The following is a 17553-nucleotide window of genomic DNA, read 5'->3' as shown; positions in this document are numbered from 1 at the left end:
AGAACTAATTCTAATTTACAATGACGGTCTACCGGAGAACAGTGGGTTAACTGCCTTGTTTAGGAGCAGAACAACATATTTTTACCTTGTCAACTCGTGGATTTCGATCCAGCAACCTTTTGGTTACCGGCCCAATGCTCTAACCACTACCTGCCGCCCCAAACTCTTCAACCAAGGACAGGAGGCATGTGTGTGTTAATCCAATAGCCATTCTTGTCCATATATACTCAATAGCTCACAGTCTCACTGGGACACAAACACAAAGGAGACAAGTGCAGAAGGAGATCCTCCTCTTCACTGTCTGAGTGAGTCAGTATCAGGACAACTTCAGAACGGACTCTATCTCCCTCTGCCGAGTGCTGATGGTACAGCACACTATTGGGATATTATACAGAATTCCCATTGTGATCAGGAGAGCACCACATCCTGTACATTTCAGACATAAATTAATAGAAAAGACATTGCCTTTTAGAACAGAGGCCTCTGTCTCATCTCATGCCACTATATCAAACACAGGAAGTGAGAGTCACATGATGACACTCAAGTCACAAGACACCTCATAAGCAGAGCCCTTTATGTCCTTAGGAAGCATCTTATTTTGTACAATGTCCACAGGAAGCTCTGGCTTAGATAGGAATCCCTGTGACATCATGACCTGTCAGTGACTCTTCCTATAGGACTGCTATAACTGAGTCCAATGGTGTTACCTCCTAAAGGAGAGAGTACCACTACATCCAAAATGGTCAACATTGATGGTGGCGGGGCCCACAAAAAAAAGAGAACTCATCATGAGTGGCTCACTAGACTAACTTCCCAATCATTGGCCTATATGCGCTAATTTAGTGATGTCTGATGCCCACCAAATTTTGAAATTGCACTCTAACTGTAAACAGTAAGTTGCGACCCCAGAGTAAAAAAAAAATATATATATATATATATAAAAACTCAGCAAAAAAAGAAACGTCCTCTCACTGCCAACTGCGTTCATTTTCAGCAAATGTAACATGTGTAAATATTTGTATGAACATAACAAGATTCAACAACTGAGACATAAACTGAACAAGTTCCACAGACATGTGACTAACAGAAATTGAATAATGTGTCCCTGAACAAAGGCGGGGTCAAAATCAAAAGAAACAGTCAGTATCTGGTGTGGCCACCAGCTGCATTAAGTACTGCAGTGCATCTCCTCCTCATGGACTGCACCAGATTTGCCAGGTCTTGCTGTGAGATGTTACCCCACTCTCCCACCAAGGCACCTGCAAGTTATCAGTTATTTCTGGGGGGAATGGCCCTAGCCCTCACCCTCCAATCCAACAGGTCCCAGACGTGCCCAATGGGATTTAGATCCGGGCTCTTGCTGGCCATGGCAGAACACTGACATTCCTGTCATACGAGCAGTATGGCTGGTGGCATTGCCATACTGGAGGGTCATGTCAGGATAAGTCTGCAGGAAGGGTACCACATGAGGGAGGAGGATGTCTTCCCTGTAACGCACAGCGTTGAGATTGCCAGCAATGACAACAAGCTCAGTCCGATGATGCTGTGACACACCACCCCAGACCATGACGGACCCTGCAACTCCAAATCAATCCAGAGTAGAGGACTCGGTGTAACAGGCCTCTGCGTAACGCTCATTCCTTCGACAACAAACGCGAATCCGACCATCACCCCGGGCGAGACAAAACCGCGACTAGTCAGTGAAGAGCACTTTTTTGCCAGTCCTGTCTGGTCCAGCGACGGTGGGTTTGTGCCCATAGGCGACGTTGTTGTCGGTGAAGGCTGGTGAGGATCTGCCTTACAACAGGCCTACAAGCCCTCAGTCCAGCCTCTCTTAGCCTATTGCGGACAGTCTGAGCACTGATGAAGGGATTGTGCGTTCCTGGTGTAACTCGGGCAGTTGTTGTTGCCATCCTGTACCTGTCCCGCAAGTGTGATGTTCGGATGTACCGATCCTGTGCAGGTGTTGTTACAGGAGGACAATCAGCTGTCCGTCCTGTCTCCCTGTAGCGCTGTCTTAGGCGTCTCACAGTACAGACATGGCAATTTACTGCTCTGGCCACATCTGCAGTCCTCATGTGTCCTTGCAGCATGCCTAAGGCACGTTCACACAGATGGGCATCTTTCCTTTGGTGTTTTTCAGAGTCAGTAGAAAGGCCTCTTTAGTGTCCTAAGTTTTCATAACTGTGACATAACAGCTAGCGACTGGAACGAACTGCAACAAACACTCAAACTGGACAATTTTATTTCAATCACTTCCTTCAAAGACTCAATCATGGACACTCTTACTGACAGTTGTGGCTGCTTTGCGTGATGTATTGTTGTCTCTACTTTCTTTAATTTCTTTTTTATTTTGAATGCCAGCTCTCCGTCCCTGCAGTAGGCAGTCATTGTAAATACAAATTTGGTTCTTAACTGACTTGCCTAGTTAAATAAAAGTTAAATAAAAAATTAGATGAATCTCAAAAATAAAATATTTTGAATGATTTAACACTTTTTTGGTTACTACATTATTCCATATGTATTATTTAATATTTTTGATGTCTTCACTACTTTCTACAATGTAGAAATTTGTATAAAGAAAAACCCTGGAATGAGTAGGTGTCCAAATGACCGACCGACATATACTACCGTTCAAAAGTTTCACAAGTCCTCAACTGGCAGCTTTATTAAATAGTACCCGCAAAACACCAGTCTCAACAGCAACAGTGAAGAGGCGACTCCAGGATGCTGGCCTTCTGTCCAGTATTTGTGTTCTTTTGCCAATCTTAATCCTATATTTTTATTGGCCAGTCTGAGATATGGCTTTTTCTTTGCAACTCTGCCTAGAAGGCCAGCATCCCGGAGTCGCCTCTTCACTGTTGATGTTGAGACTGGTGTTTTGCGGGTACTATTTAATGAAGCTGCCCGTTGAGGACTTGTGAGGCATCTGTTTCTACAACCAGGATCCTCTAATGTACTTGTCCTCTTACTCAGTTGTGTACCGGGGCCACCCACTCCTCTTTCTATTTTGGTTAGGGCCAGTTTGCGCTATTCTGTGAAGGGAGTAGTACACAGCATTGTACGAGATCTTCAGTTTATTGGCAATTTCTTGCATGGAATAGCCTTCCTTTCTCAGAACAAGAATAGACTGATGAGTTTCAGAAGAAAGTTATTTGTTTCTGGCCATTTTGAACCTGTAATCGAACCCACAAATGCTGATGCTCCAGATACACAACTAGTCTAAAGAAGGCCAGTTTTATTGCTTCTTTAAATCAGGATGACAGTTTTCAGCTGTGCTAACATAATTGCAAAAGGGTTTTCTAATGATCAATTAGCCTTATAAAATTATAAACTTGGATTAGCTAACACAATGTGCCATTGGAACACAAGAGTGATGGTTGCTGATAATGGGCTTCTGTACACCCATGTAGATCTGCCATTTCCAGCTACAATAGTCATTTAAAACATTAACAATGTCTACACTGTATTTCTGATCAATTTGATGTTATTTCAATGGACAAAATATGTGCTTTTCTTTCAAAAATAATGACATTTCTAAGTGACCCCCAAATTTCTGAACGGTAGTGTATATATACAGTGGGGCAAAAAAGTATTTAGTCAGCCACCAATTGTGCAAGTTCTCCCACTTAAAAAGATGAGAGAGGCCTGTAATTGTCATCATTAGGTACACTTCAACTATGACAGACAAAATTAGAAAAACAATCCAGAAAATCACATTGTAGGATATGTCATGAATTTATTTGCAAATTATGGTGGAAAATCAATATTTGGTCACCTACAAACAAGCAAGATTTCTGGCTCTCACAGACCTGTAACTTATTCTTTAAGAGGCTCTTCTGTCCTCCACTCGTTACCTGTATTAATGGCACCTGTTTGAACTTGTTATCAGTATAAAAGACACCTGTAAAACAACCTCAAACAGTCACACTCCAAACTCCACTATGGCCAAGACCAAAGAGCTGTCAAAGGACACCAGAAACAAAATTGTAGACCTGCACCAGGCTGGGAAGACTGAATCTGCAATAGGTAAGCAGCTTGGTTTGAAGAAATCAAATGTGGGAGCAATTATTAGGAAATGGAAGACATACAAGACCAGTGATAATCTCCCTCAATCTGGGGCTCCACGCAAGAGCTCACCCTGTGGGGTCAAAATGATCACAAGAACGGTGAGCAAAAATCCCAGAACCACACGGGGGGACGTAGTGAATGACCTGCAGAGAGCTGGGATCAAAGTAACAAAGCCTACCATCAGTAACACACAATGCCGCCGGGGACTCAAATCCTGCAGTGCCAGACGTGTCCCCATGCTTAAGCCAGTACATGTCCAGGCCCGTCTGAAGTTTGCTAGAGAGCATTTGGATGATCCAGAAGAAGATTGGGAGAATGTCATATGGTCAGATGAAACCAAAATATAACTTAAGTTATAAGTTATATAAATATAAGTTATATTTTGGTAAAAACTCAATTCGTCGTGTTTGGAGGACAAAGAATGCTGAGTTGCATCCAAAGAACACCATACCTACTGTGAAGCATGGGGGTGGAAACATCATGCTTTGGGGCTGTTTTTCTGCAAAGGGACCAGGACGACTGATCCGTGTAAAGGAAAGAATGAATGGGGCCATGAATCGTGGGAGTTTGAGTGAAAACCTCCTTTCATCAGCAAGGGCATTGAAGATGAAACGTGGCTGGGTCTTTCAGCATGACAATGATCCCAAAAACACACCGCCCGGGCAACGAAGGAGTGGCTTCGTAAGAAGCATTTCAAGGTCCTGGAGTGGCCTAGCCAGTCTCCAGATCTCAACCCCATAGAAAATCTTTGAAGGGAGTTGAAAGTCCGCGTTGCCTAGCAACAGCCCCAAAACATCACTGCTCTAGAGGAGATATGCATGGAGCAATGGGCTAAAATACCAGCAACAGTGTGTGAAAACCTTGTGAAGACATACAGAAAACATTTGACCTCTGTCATTGCCAACAAAGTGTATATAACAAAGTATTGAGATAAACTTTTGTTATTGACCAACTACTTATTTTCCACCATAATTTGCAAATAAATTCATTCAAAATCCAACAATGTGATATTCTGGATTTTCTTTCTCATTTTGTCTGTCATAGTTGAAGTGTACTTATGATGAAAATTACAGGCCTCTCTCATATTTTTAAGTGGGAGAACTTGCACAATTGGTGACTGACTAAAAACTTTTTTGCCCCACTGTATATATTTTTTAATTAGTTGGTCTGAAGGCCTACGAAAGGGTTGTCCATCCCTGCTCTACATGCACTGCATACAGCATCTTATTCACATTCACAGACAAATGGTGCCCACTACTGCTCACAAACGTGGGTTTACAGTGAACCCTGTGAACCCAAGCAGGAAAGATGCATCAACCATTGTGAAGTAGAAGACACTATCTAGAAAGGGAAAATAAGTCAATGCAACCATCAAACATTGCGAACATTGCAAAACTCATAACCGACATACATATGATTTCCTGTAGTAGTGAACATTTTCTGTAGTAGTCAGAACAAGATTGATCAGATAAGGAAAAGTGTTCTAACCATAAGTCTATGGTTCTACCAAGGCATCTGTGAGTAGGAGAGCACAAACCCACAATGATCCAAATCTTCCGACGCAATATCACAAAAATGATGCACGCAAATAGGTAAAAGGCTATGCAGTGTTTCTCATAGATTTATTGTTGTTGCAGCAGTGGCAAAGGTCACGGAAGGGGGTGTCACAGGGGCTTTAAAAACAAAACAATTATAAGACTGGCATAATTCCTACGCAGTGTCTGTACAGTAACATGCTTTACATGACGTCAGAGCTCTGCCTCTGCGCTTCACACTGCTGTATGTGTTTTGACTGACAGCTGTTCTGAACTTGAGCACCTTACGTGACAAGCAGTTGCCCCATTCCTCCCTCTAATTGGGCAACTTCTTTGTTGTCTGAGTGAGGGAAACGCTGTAAATTAAGCGGAGTCTATGAATTTTGAAAGCGAAGACATTGAGGATTATAATAAATACCCATTGATGTCATACAAGCAAACAAAACATCTATGAGTCCAAATGTGCACTTCCCACTTCCATATCACATTTCCAGATGACATGGCGTCATAGCCTTGGTAGTTCTGAAACAGAATGAGCCTGTTTGTCTACTGTGAAGAAAATTAGTCACGGCACAAGCACCTGAATGCAATCATGACTCCTTTCTATGCGCACCAAAATGATGATCTGTTTCCCTGAACTGCATTGTGAAAGCCTAACACTGTAATATTGTATTTTATAACTTAGCTAGTTAGGTTAGCAATAGAACAGAATTTCAAATGATGCCCACCTGACCCAGATTGTAATTTATAACGGACCGTTTTTGGATTGCGTAAACAACAACATTAATTGTGTGGGGGAGGGGATCTGCGGTTGTTTTCCAAATAAAACCACTACAAGTGTGCCTGCTTCAGTTCCTCATTGGCAAAGCTAGGAGAGCTCAACAAAACACCTTATAGTTGAAGACCTCTGAGTCATAAAAGTGCATTGAAATGACTTAATAAGTGTACACTTTAGAGAGGTGTGTAGTCACTTGGAGACATCAGTTAGTCCTCTCACTCAAACCCTTGTTATTGTCTTATGTTGCACCAACTATCCCACATTGTACAGGAATATCCTTATCATCAGAGAATTTTCAGATTTTGTTGTAAACAAATGAGGTGAAAAAGTACAGTAGCTATAAAATTCACATTAAATCAACAGTGTAATGTTTGGATTCAGTCTGGTGAACTGTTGTGTCCTCACCTTTGGTCTAATAATTTTGCCATAATCTCAAAACTGATCCCTTCCAATTGTTACCACGGTTATGCATTTCATATTTCTTCTATAAGAAACATTTCAATTTATCCCTATAGGCTGATTCAAAGCGTAAAAGGGTTAACTAAAACATTTGTTCAAATCAAATGTTGCCGATGCCATCAATCTATAAAACCACCCCAAAAATTTGCCTAATAACATATTTGTAAAAGAAAATGTACCATTGCCTGTGGCACCATACCATATTATCAGGCAGGTGTGCTTTTAGCAATAAGAAAGCTTTTTTATGCCTCAAAAAGAAGCTACTTAACTGCAATTCTATACATTTTTCCATGGGGCTGAGAGGAAATGTTGCAATTTTAAAGCAGTTTTTTGGAATTGTACAGTCGTGGCCAAAAGTTTTGAGGACACAAATATTAATTTACACAAAGTTTGCTGTTTCAGTGTCTTTAGATATTTTTGTCAGATGTTACTATGGATACTGAACTATAAATAAAAGCATTTAATAAGTGTCAAAGGCTTTTATTGACAATTACATGAAGTTGATGCAAAGAACCAATATTTGCAGTCTTGACCCTTCTTTTTCAAGACCTCTGCAATCCCCCCTGGCATGCTGTCAATTAACTTCTGGGCCACATCCTGATTGATGGCAGCCCATTCTCGCATAATCAATGCTTGGAGTTTGTCAGAATTTGTGGGTTTATGTTTGTCCACCCACCTCTTGAGGATTGACCACAAGTTCTCAATGGGATTAAGGTCTAGGGAGTTTCCTAGCCATGGCCCAAAAATATCAATGTTTTGTTCCCCGAGCCACTTAGTTATCACTTTCCCCTTTTGCAAGGTTCTCCATCATGCTGGAAAATGAATTGTTCGTCACCAAACTGTTCCTGGATGGTTGGGAGAAGTTGCTCTCGGAGGATGTGTTGGTACCATTCTTTATTCATGGCTGTGTTCTTATGCAAAATTCTGAGTGAGCCCACTCCCTTGGCTGAGAAGCAACCCCACACATGAATGGTCTCAGGATGCTTTACTGTTGGCATGACACAGGACTGATGGTAGCGCGCTCACCCTGTCTTCTCCGGACAAGCTTTTTTCCAGATGCCCCAAACAATCGGAAAGGGGATTTATCAGAGAAAATTACTTTACCCCAGTCCTCAGCAATCCAATCGCTGTACCTTTTGCAGAATATCAGTCTGTCCCTGATGTTTTTCCTGGAGAGAAGTGGCTTCTTTGCTGCCCTTCTTGATACCAGGCCATCCTCCAAAACTCTTTGCCTCACTGTGCGTGCAGATGCACTCACACCTGCCTGCTGCCATTCCTGAGCAAGCTCTGTACTGGTGGTGCTCCGATCCTGCAGCTGAATCAACTTTAGGAGATGGTCCTGGCGCTTGCTGGACTTTCTTGGGCGCCCTGAAGCCTTCTTCACAACAATTGAACCGTTCTCCTTGAAGATCTTGATGATCCGATAAACGGTTGATTTAGGTGCAATCTTACTGGCAGCAATATCCTCGCCTGTGAAGCCCTTTTTGTGCAAAGCAATGATGATGGCACGTGTTTCCTTGCAGGTAACCATGGTTGACAGAGGAAGAACAATGATTCCAAGCACCACCCTCCTTTTGAAGCTTCCAGTCTGTTATTCGAACTCAATCAGAATGACAGAGTGATCTCCAGCCTTGTCCTCGTCAACACTCACACCTGTGTTAATGAGAGAATCACTGACATGATGTCAGCTGGTCCTTTTGTGGCAGGGCTGAAATGCAGTGGAAATGTTTTGGGGGGATTCAGTTCATTTGCATGGCAAAGAGGGACTTTGCAATTAATTGCAATTCATCTGATCGCTCTACATAACATTCTGGAGTACATGCAAATTGCCATCATACAAACTGAGGCAGCAGACTTTGTGAAAATTAATATTTGTGTCATTCTCAAAACTTTTGGCCACGACTGTACACATTTTGTCATGGAGCTGACAGAAAATGTTGAAGTGTAAAAGCAATTTTAATAATTTAAGTTTACACACACAGCGTTTTTCCACCCCGAAAAGGAATTTCTGACGGTGCGCCGCTGTTAAATGAATACAGGGGAAATACTGCTTTGTGTTTTATGATTCTGAACATCAGATAGCAACAATGACAATAAGCTGCCATGTGGGGAATAGTTAGTGGCTCGTTTCAGCTAGTTGTATCTTGTTCTTGATACCATGTCTTGTTTTGAGGTGTTTTGACTTAGGTCACGTTTATCCTATATGGCTAAAATTCCCTAGCTAGCTAACCAACAACTGTAACGATGCATTTTTGTATTTATGTTGTCAATAAACATTTGGAAATTAAATATAGTTTACATGTTGTCAAATAATGAATTTTGAATGTAAGCATGAGCCAACCCCTCTGTTTTTCCCCAAAGTTGCCCATGGATCAGACGTGTTGCTGAACAACCCACCCGTCTATAGCCACCATAAATGAATCAGCTTCGCATTCTAAAGCAGGCAACATTAACTGATTCCTCAAACCGCACTGAAAAACTGCTGATCCATTACCACAAAATACCATTAGATGGCGACATCCTCCTTTAAAACAGACTGGCATCTAGGAAAGTAAGTCAGGACACCCAAAACAATAACAAAATAAAAACTTCTCAAATTACATTTGGGAGCACAGAGAGAGTTGGCTTTCAAAAACACAGAATGGAGGACACACTTAACAGTTTCCAGTTCAGCTCCACTGGCTATGCAATGGGACTGTGACTATGCTGCTCCCAAATGACAGATGGGTGGCTCAGTGTTAATAGTGTTCTCAGAGTGGTAAAGACTACCAGATGTTTGGGAACCCAGATCTGCAGCACAGCCAGCCAGACCCTGTTCCTCTGCTCCACACTGCCACTCAAAACAGGGAGAGGGAGGGGTGGAGAGAGACAGAGAAGCAGAGAGAGAGAGAAGAAAAAGAAATAAAGGGAGGGAGGAGAGAAAGGTTGGCTAGCCTCACATGCACTCAGTCAGTGGGGTCACTGAGTGCGCTCGTTCTTTTTTGGACTGCCTGTCAAAACTCTACTGCTACCCGCCCGCCCGCCCGCCCCGCCGCAGTGTGTGCCTTTTCACTGGGGAGATCTTAACACCACAATGTTCTACACACACTAGCGTACATACACACACATTACGCATGCACGCACAAACATTCACACACGCATACATACACAAACACACACACGCTCTTCTGAGACACAGGGAATCTCCTTGAACTTTCAGCCATGTTCCAACCTCCTATTACAGCCTATTACAGACTCTCGTCTCTTAGCAGCAACTCACAAAACATCAACACTGAGTTTCAGATGGGCATCATACACAGTGTGAATAACTTGAGTAACGTCAAATCAAATCACATTTTATTTGTCACTTGCACCGAATACAACAGGTGTAGACTTTACCGGGAAATGCTTACTTACAAGCCCTTATCCAACAATGCAGAGTTCAAAAGTAAGAAACAAAAAATATATAAATATACTTAAAAACAGCTATGGGGATATTTCAACTCGAGTATGAATAGATTTTGCATGGAATATGAAAAATTCTTAGGTGCTCTTATGTATTTAAATATGAACATGCATTTGTAGGGTATATATACACATGTTCTTAGAGTCTCAAATTATGCATTAACATGTATTGCACAGAATATGAAAGCGTTCTTGGGCTCAAGCTAAGCATAGTGGACACATGGTAGATGCATGTATTTGCATGGTAAATTAGAGAGTTCTTACCAGGTAGAGGAGGAAGGTGTGCAGGCCAGTCCCCAGTCCCACAGATGACAGGATACCCAAGCCTACCCAGTAGGCACACCACAGGAACCTCTTCTCCATGTGTTGCACATACTGTACACAGGGAACAGACAGTGTCAGCTTCACATCAGGACAAAGAGAGACAGAGAGACTGTCAGCCTTGAGAGACTCAGGCAAAGTGAAATAAATGTAAGTAGGAGAGACACTAGGAGGGAGGGAGGGTGGGTGTGTGCACCCTACTCTAGAAATAGGAGGCAGTGCCAAGCGTGAGAGGCAGAAAGTCAAAGTGCACCACAGAAAGAGAGGGGAGGGGGAGCAGTGGTGAGAGGGGGAACGAAGCAAGTGAGAGAGAAAGGGGGGCAGAGGGGGCGAGAGAGGGCAAGTTATAGAGAGAGAGAAAGAGAAGGAGCAGAGGGTGTCGGGTGAGAGAGGGCAAGTGATAGAGAGAGAGGGAGTGGGAATATAAGATAGAGAATATAAGCTGGTGTCTGTTGTTGAGAGTTTAGAGGACAGGGCCGTAGGGTAGGAATGTTCAGATTCAGAACAACACAAACAGAGAAGAACAGAATCATTCTTCTTCTTCAAGGAAGCCAGTTCTTACCCAGTTTATTTCCCCTACTCTTCATCATCTCTCTCTCTCTTGCTCTATTCCTTTCTCCCTCTCTCTCTTCCTTTCTCCGTCTCGCTCTCCCTTTCTCCCTCTCCCCCTTCATCTTCTGCTGCCCATCTCTCCCTCCCTCCTCCTCAAGCATGGACAGACAGGTTGTTTTCTGGAAGGGCCAGTGATGGTGTAGATTATGGGAACACTGTGGAGGGTTTTTGGCACGGAACTCTATTTCCCAGCAAACCCCTGTGAACTCGGGAAAACAGCAGCAGCAGCAGTGTCTCTCATCACCTAGTAAAAAGCCTGGGTGGGAAGTGCCAGCCATGTCCAACACCTTAGGAGTCGAGCTTAAGAGTCTAATATGGTAAATAAATATGGTTATTGCTGCAGCTTTAAAGCAATTCTGTTTGGATCTCTTGAGTCACTTTTGCTGTGGTACATTAGTTGTTAACTTGGTACAGGGCGCACGTGTGTGTTTGCACTCAGCATATTAGCTGTTCATGTGGTACAGCTAATGTACTGATTAAATAGGGCATGTGGACATGATGTGGTAAATAGGTCAGGTGAAGGTAAGTGAGTGTTAAGTTTAATACTCTTTTTCAGCTTGTGGTCTTGGGAGACAACAGCTTTATAAAGTCTTAGGGATGTTAATTAGCAACCCCTGATGATGTGTGGACAGGGCTGCTCATACACACACACACACACACACACACACACACACACACACACACACACACACACACACACACACACACACACACACATCACCTTCTGATGTGTTCCTTTAACAGAGTAGGCGATGGAGAAGAGGGTGACCAGCACCAGCAGAGACAAGACTGAATGTCTCTGCCGCCATAACCTGAGGGAAGAAGAGAGGAGTGAAAGAAGTGTTTTAGAATAGGTTAGGTAGTTTAGGTCTTAGGAGCATTAGTAGATACTACACTACCACTTCTACACTCCATCCCCAGGGGGCAGCAGCAAGCCAAATGCTCTGCCAGAAAAGCCTTGTGAAGCCTTGATAAGCACACAGGTGGGGCCAAGTGATGATCGTCAATCTGTGAGAGAGAGAGGTGGGCAAAAGCCTCTACGCCTGCTTTTGTTTGTTTTGTGTTATCTATACTAAACAACAATATAAACACAACATGTAAAGTGTTGGTCCCATATTTTATGAGCTGAAATAAAAGATCCCAGTAACTGTCTATACGCAAAAAAAAACATATTTCTCTCAAAGTATGTGCACAAATTTGTTTACATCCCTGTTAGTGAGCATTTCTCCTTTGCCAAGATAATCCATCCACCTGAAAGATGCGGCATGTCAAGAAGCTGATTGTAGTGATCATGCTGTTTAAAGGTGCACCTTGTGCTGGGGACAATAAAAGGCCACTAAAATGTGCAGTTTTGTCACAACACAATGCCACAGATCTTTTTTGCCAAAGATTTTAATGTTAATTTCTCTACCATAAATTGCCTCCAACGTTGTTTTGGAGAATTTGGCAGTACGTCCAACCGGACTCACAACCGCAGACCATGTGTAACTACGGCAGCCCAGGACCTTCCTATTCAGCTTATTCACCTGCGGGACTCTTCTGAGACCAACCACCCGGACAGTTGACGAAACTGAAGAGTATTTGTGTCTGTAATGAAGCGCTTTTTGGGGGAAAAACTCATTCTGATTTGCTGGGCCTGGCTGCCCAGCGGATGGACCTGGCTCCAAAGTGGGTGGGCCATGGCTCCGCCCCTGCCTAGTCATGTGACATCCATAGATTAGGGCTTAATGAATTTATTTACATTTACGTATTTCCTTATATAAACTGTAACTCAGTAAAATTGTTGAAATTGTTGCATGTTGCATTTATATTTTTGGTTAGTGTAAATAAACCCTGGATAATATTTATGACCTCATCAGGCAGATGCTTAAACATTGCATAACACAATTTATCATAACTTGGGGCAGTGCGTTCAGAAAGTATTCAGACCCCTCGACTTTTTCCACATTTTGTTAGGTTACAGCCTTATTCTAATAATACCCCATAATGACAAAGAGAAAACAGGTTTTTAGAAAGGTTTGCAAATGTATTAAAAATAAAAAACAGAAAGAACTTACTTACCTAAGTATTCAGACCCTTTGCTATGAGAATTGAAACTGAGCTAAGGTGCATCCTGTTTCCATTATAATTTTTTATTTAACCTTTATCAAACTAGGCAAGACAGTTAAGAACAAATTATTATTTACAATGGCGACCTACCCCGGCCAAACCCTCCCCTAACTCGGGCGATGCTGGGCCAATTGTGCGCCGCCCTATGGGACTCCCGATCACGGCCGGTTGTGATACAGCCAGGGATAGAAGCAGGGTCTGTAGTGACGCCTCTAGCACTGCGATTCAGTGCCATAGACCGTGAATGTCAGAGCAAAAACCAAGCCATGAAGTCGAAGGAATTGTCCATAGAGCTCAGAGACAGAATTTTACCAAAACATGTCTGCAGCATGGAAGTTCCCCAAGAACACAGTGGCCTCCATCATTCTTAAATGGAAGAAGTTTGGAACCATCAAGTCTTTTCCTAGAGCTGGCCACCCGGCCAAACTGAGCAATCGGATGGAGAAGGGCCTTGGTCAGGGAGGTGACCAAGAACCTGCTGGTCACTCTGAAAGAGCTCCAGAGTTCCTCTGTGGAGATGGGAGAAACTTCCAGAAGGATAACCATCTCTGTAGCACTCCACCAAACAGGCCTTTATGGTAGAGTGGCCAGACGGAAGCCACTCCTAAGTAAAAGGCACAAGACAGCCCGCTTTGAGTTTGCCAAAAGACACCTAAAGGACTCAGACCATGAGAAACAAGATTCTCTGGTCTGATGAGAACCAAGACTGAACTATTTAGCCTGAATGCCAAGCGCCACGTCTGGGGGAAACCTGGCACCATCCCTACGGTGAATCATGGTGGTGCCAGCATCATTCTGTGGGGATGTTTTTCTGAGGCAGGGACTGTGAGACTAGTCAGGATCAAGAGAAAGATAAACGGAGCAAAGTACAGAGAGATCCTTGATGAAAACCCGTTCCAGAGCGCTCAGGACCTCAGACTGGGGTGAAGGTTCACCTTCCAACAGGACAACGACCCTAAGCAAGACAATGCAGGCAGGAGTGGCTTCGGGACAAGTCTCTGAATGTCATTGAGTGGCACAGTCAGAGCCTGGACTTGAACCCTATCGAACATCTCTGGAGATACTTGAAAATAGCTGTGCAGCGACGCTCCCCATCCAACCTGACAGAACTTAAGTGGATCTCCAGAGAAGAATGGGAGAAACTGGCAATTGGGAAATGATCACTCCAAATAGGAGAATCATCCATTACCTTCCATTCACACATGGCTGCAACAGCATTAGAAGCCATTGTGAGGTCCGGGCAGGATGTAACTCCTCTAACATCATCAACTCTTGTACCACATCCATCATTAAGATATACTAATGCTGTTGCTTCCATCATGTCCTTAACAATCATACCATTAGCATCAGTATGTGTGCTTCCCCATAAACTATTAGGTGTATTAAAGTCGCTGTACTATCTCTCTAGAGCCCAATTCTCCTGATATTTCATCAAACATCACGACAGATAGTTCATGATAAGAATTGTACAACTTGAACAGCTTAATATTACTAGCCCTACCGTAGATTTCAACCATCACATTTATATTCAGGTGGAACAGAAATACTACGATATGCAAGCCCTTCCTTTGTGAACATAGCCATCCTCCACCCTGATCAGCTGTTCTGTCAGATCTGACTGAACAATAAACAGGAATAAGAAAATCAACATGTGGTCTAAGCCACGTCTCTCTAATCTCTAAATCAATCACATGTTTCTTAAACTCTTGACCATTTGCAATAAGGCTTCTAGTTTCCATTAAAGGATGATAAAAAGTATAATACATCAAAATTATTCTGGTCATCATCCGGATTATGATTCAACATCTGATGTATCAATGGTACTGAAGCTTAAGTAATGTTCAGTAATTCTTGAGCTGCAATTCTTCACTACTTCCATTATTCGTGCAGTCCTGCCCCATATCGATTGCTCTACACAAGAACGCTATGAAGTCTATACGATTTACAATTTCTCTGTGCGATTTCTCTGTAACCAAACATTATTGCTTGCATATCACATTGCACCAGACTGAGGCGCCATGGGCTACAGTCATCCTAGAAGCAGCCACCACTGATGTATTGGAGCCAGCATTTCAATCACAAGGCTTGTTCATTTCACAAACAGCCTCTGCATAGGATGCATTATAAGATCCTTTGTACCTCTGCGTTTCCATGGCTTGTTTTGTTACTTCACATCCCCCATATGCTCCACTATGCTCACCATCACAGTTGCAACACTTAACTTTAGTATCAGGTCCACATTTTCTGTACTCATGATCCCCACCACACCTTGCACATCTCATTTTCCCTTTACACACATCAGCAACATGTCCCATCCTTTGGGAATTTAAACACCGAAGTGGAGGTGGCAGTTTATTGGCAGCGTCCTCCAATAAGTAAAGTAGTATTTCAGAAATATCTATTGATTATGTAAATGAACTGTTTGTGTTCTACCATCAGAAGTGCAGTATGGTTTGTCATCTTGTGAACTTGGTCAGCTGAATCTCTGAAAGCACTGATGTATTTCAGAAAGCTATCTAGTGGAGGTAACAGATGTAAGTCATTTTGGTGTACTCTTGTTAATGTGTTATCTGTGTCAAACAAGCAAACCTAATCCTCTAAGCTTTAATACTTTGCTTGCTCTTTATCTGCTTCTGTACGGTTTCCCTTTAATCGGCATAGAACCTGTCTAATGTTTAGATGTTACAATTGTAATAAAACATGTATATGTTTGCTGTTGTCTGATCCGCTCATAGCTCAGAACTGTTGCCCCAACTCAATAGGTGGCCTGTCACGAACGTGTGTGTGTGTGTGTGTGTGTGTTATGTTCTGGTTGAGGTGTTCTCCTCATTAAACAGTAGTTGTGCCATTTTAGCTAACCATAGTCGGCAGGCGTTACTACAATATACTACAGTCATGTCGGCAAAAACACTTTAGGGAAAGGGGGATACCTAGTCAGTTGTACAACGGAATGCATCTTCTGCATTTAATCCAGCCCCTCTGAATCAGAGAGGTGCAGCATACTGCAAAAACACTACAGTTAATACTGCAGTAGGCTACAGTAAAGTCTGGAAAAAACAATACAGTGAGTGTAGTCATTTATTTAGAACATAGTATACTATCGAATTTTCATGTGGGTTAGCTGTCAATGTGTAACATGTTTGAACTTGGACCACAAAGGAAATACGTGTAACTTTTCTTGTGTTATCGACAAATTTCTAAATGCATTGTATCCACATTTGTGTTTTTATTGTTTTCATATAGTCATATAAAATCAATCAAGGGATACTACAGTATGGAGTATAGTATTCTACAACGTTCTATACTAAGCACTACACGATCGAGAGGGAAACTCAGAAGAGATCCTCTGCATGAGCTCCCCAAGGACAGCATGTTCAAATCAAAACAGCATCGACAAAGCTAGCTAGCAGTCCAATCGATCAGACAATTCTAAAGTAAGCACTACGTGATCAAGGAATGCTACAATGGGTATGTAGTATAGTATTCTACAACATTCTATCGTAAGCACTACATGATCAAGGGGGATACTACAGTGTGTAGTATGGTATTTCCATTATATTACAAAATTATAAAGTAAGCACTACACATTAGTCATTTATTTTATATCTTTATTTAACCAGGCAAGTCAGTTAAGAACAAATTCTTATTTAACAGTGGGTTAACTGCCTGTTCAGGGGCAGAACGACAGATTTGTACCATGTCAGCTCGGGGGTTTGAACTTGCAACCTTTCGGTTACTAGTCCAACATTCTAACCACTAGGCTACCCTGCCGCCCCAATCATGATCAAGGGATAGTACAGTGTGTAGTGTAGAATTCTACAATATACTACAAATTTCAAAAGTAAGTACTACGCATGAATCATGATCAAGGGATAGTACAGTGTGTAGTATAGTATTCTACAGTATACTACAAAAGTCTATAGTAAGCACTACACGATCGAGGGATACTAGTACGTACTATAGTATTCTATAGTTAACTATAGTATGTGGGTTTACCAAACATTTCAGTTTCTAGACCTGTCCCCTAATTTTCAACCAATTGCAGGCTGGTGTTCATTATCAAGCATTTCTTGTTTTCCATAGGTCCAGCTAATTAAGTGGTTAATTGACGCAGGTGTTTCAGCTCAGTAACTAGGTCACCTGGCATTTTAAAATGGGTGTGCCAGAATGTTTGGAGTGGAAGGAAGACAGCTCCTTGAAGCAAGTGTGGAAGCTGATGTTGGG

The 17553-nt window shown here is 42.4% G+C and overlaps 1 protein-coding gene across 4 annotated transcripts in view; it reads right to left on the bottom strand.

The window, feature by feature from the left end:
- The window catches only part of LOC118390712 (vacuole membrane protein 1-like), a 115095-nt gene that overhangs the window by 77109 nt on the left and 20433 nt on the right, over positions 1–17553 (bottom strand). For 3 of the 4 annotated variants that reach the window (XM_052457014.1, XM_052457012.1, XM_052457013.1), the window contains exons 4-5: positions 11942–12032; positions 10552–10662 (exon numbers count right to left, since the gene is read on the bottom strand). In XM_052457014.1, the coding sequence (XP_052312974.1) occupies positions 10552–10662; positions 11942–12032 (202 nt within the window). Of the gene's footprint in view, positions 1–10551; positions 10663–11170; positions 11894–11941; positions 12033–17553 lie in introns of those variants that run through there. The other variant, XM_052457015.1, reaches the window with a different exon arrangement.

The sequence above is a fragment of the Oncorhynchus keta genome, chromosome 11, assembly GCF_023373465.1.
Source record: "Oncorhynchus keta strain PuntledgeMale-10-30-2019 chromosome 11, Oket_V2, whole genome shotgun sequence".
Classification (NCBI taxonomy): Eukaryota; Metazoa; Chordata; class Actinopteri; order Salmoniformes; family Salmonidae; genus Oncorhynchus; species Oncorhynchus keta.
This window is presented reverse-complemented; position numbering and strand designations above follow the sequence as displayed.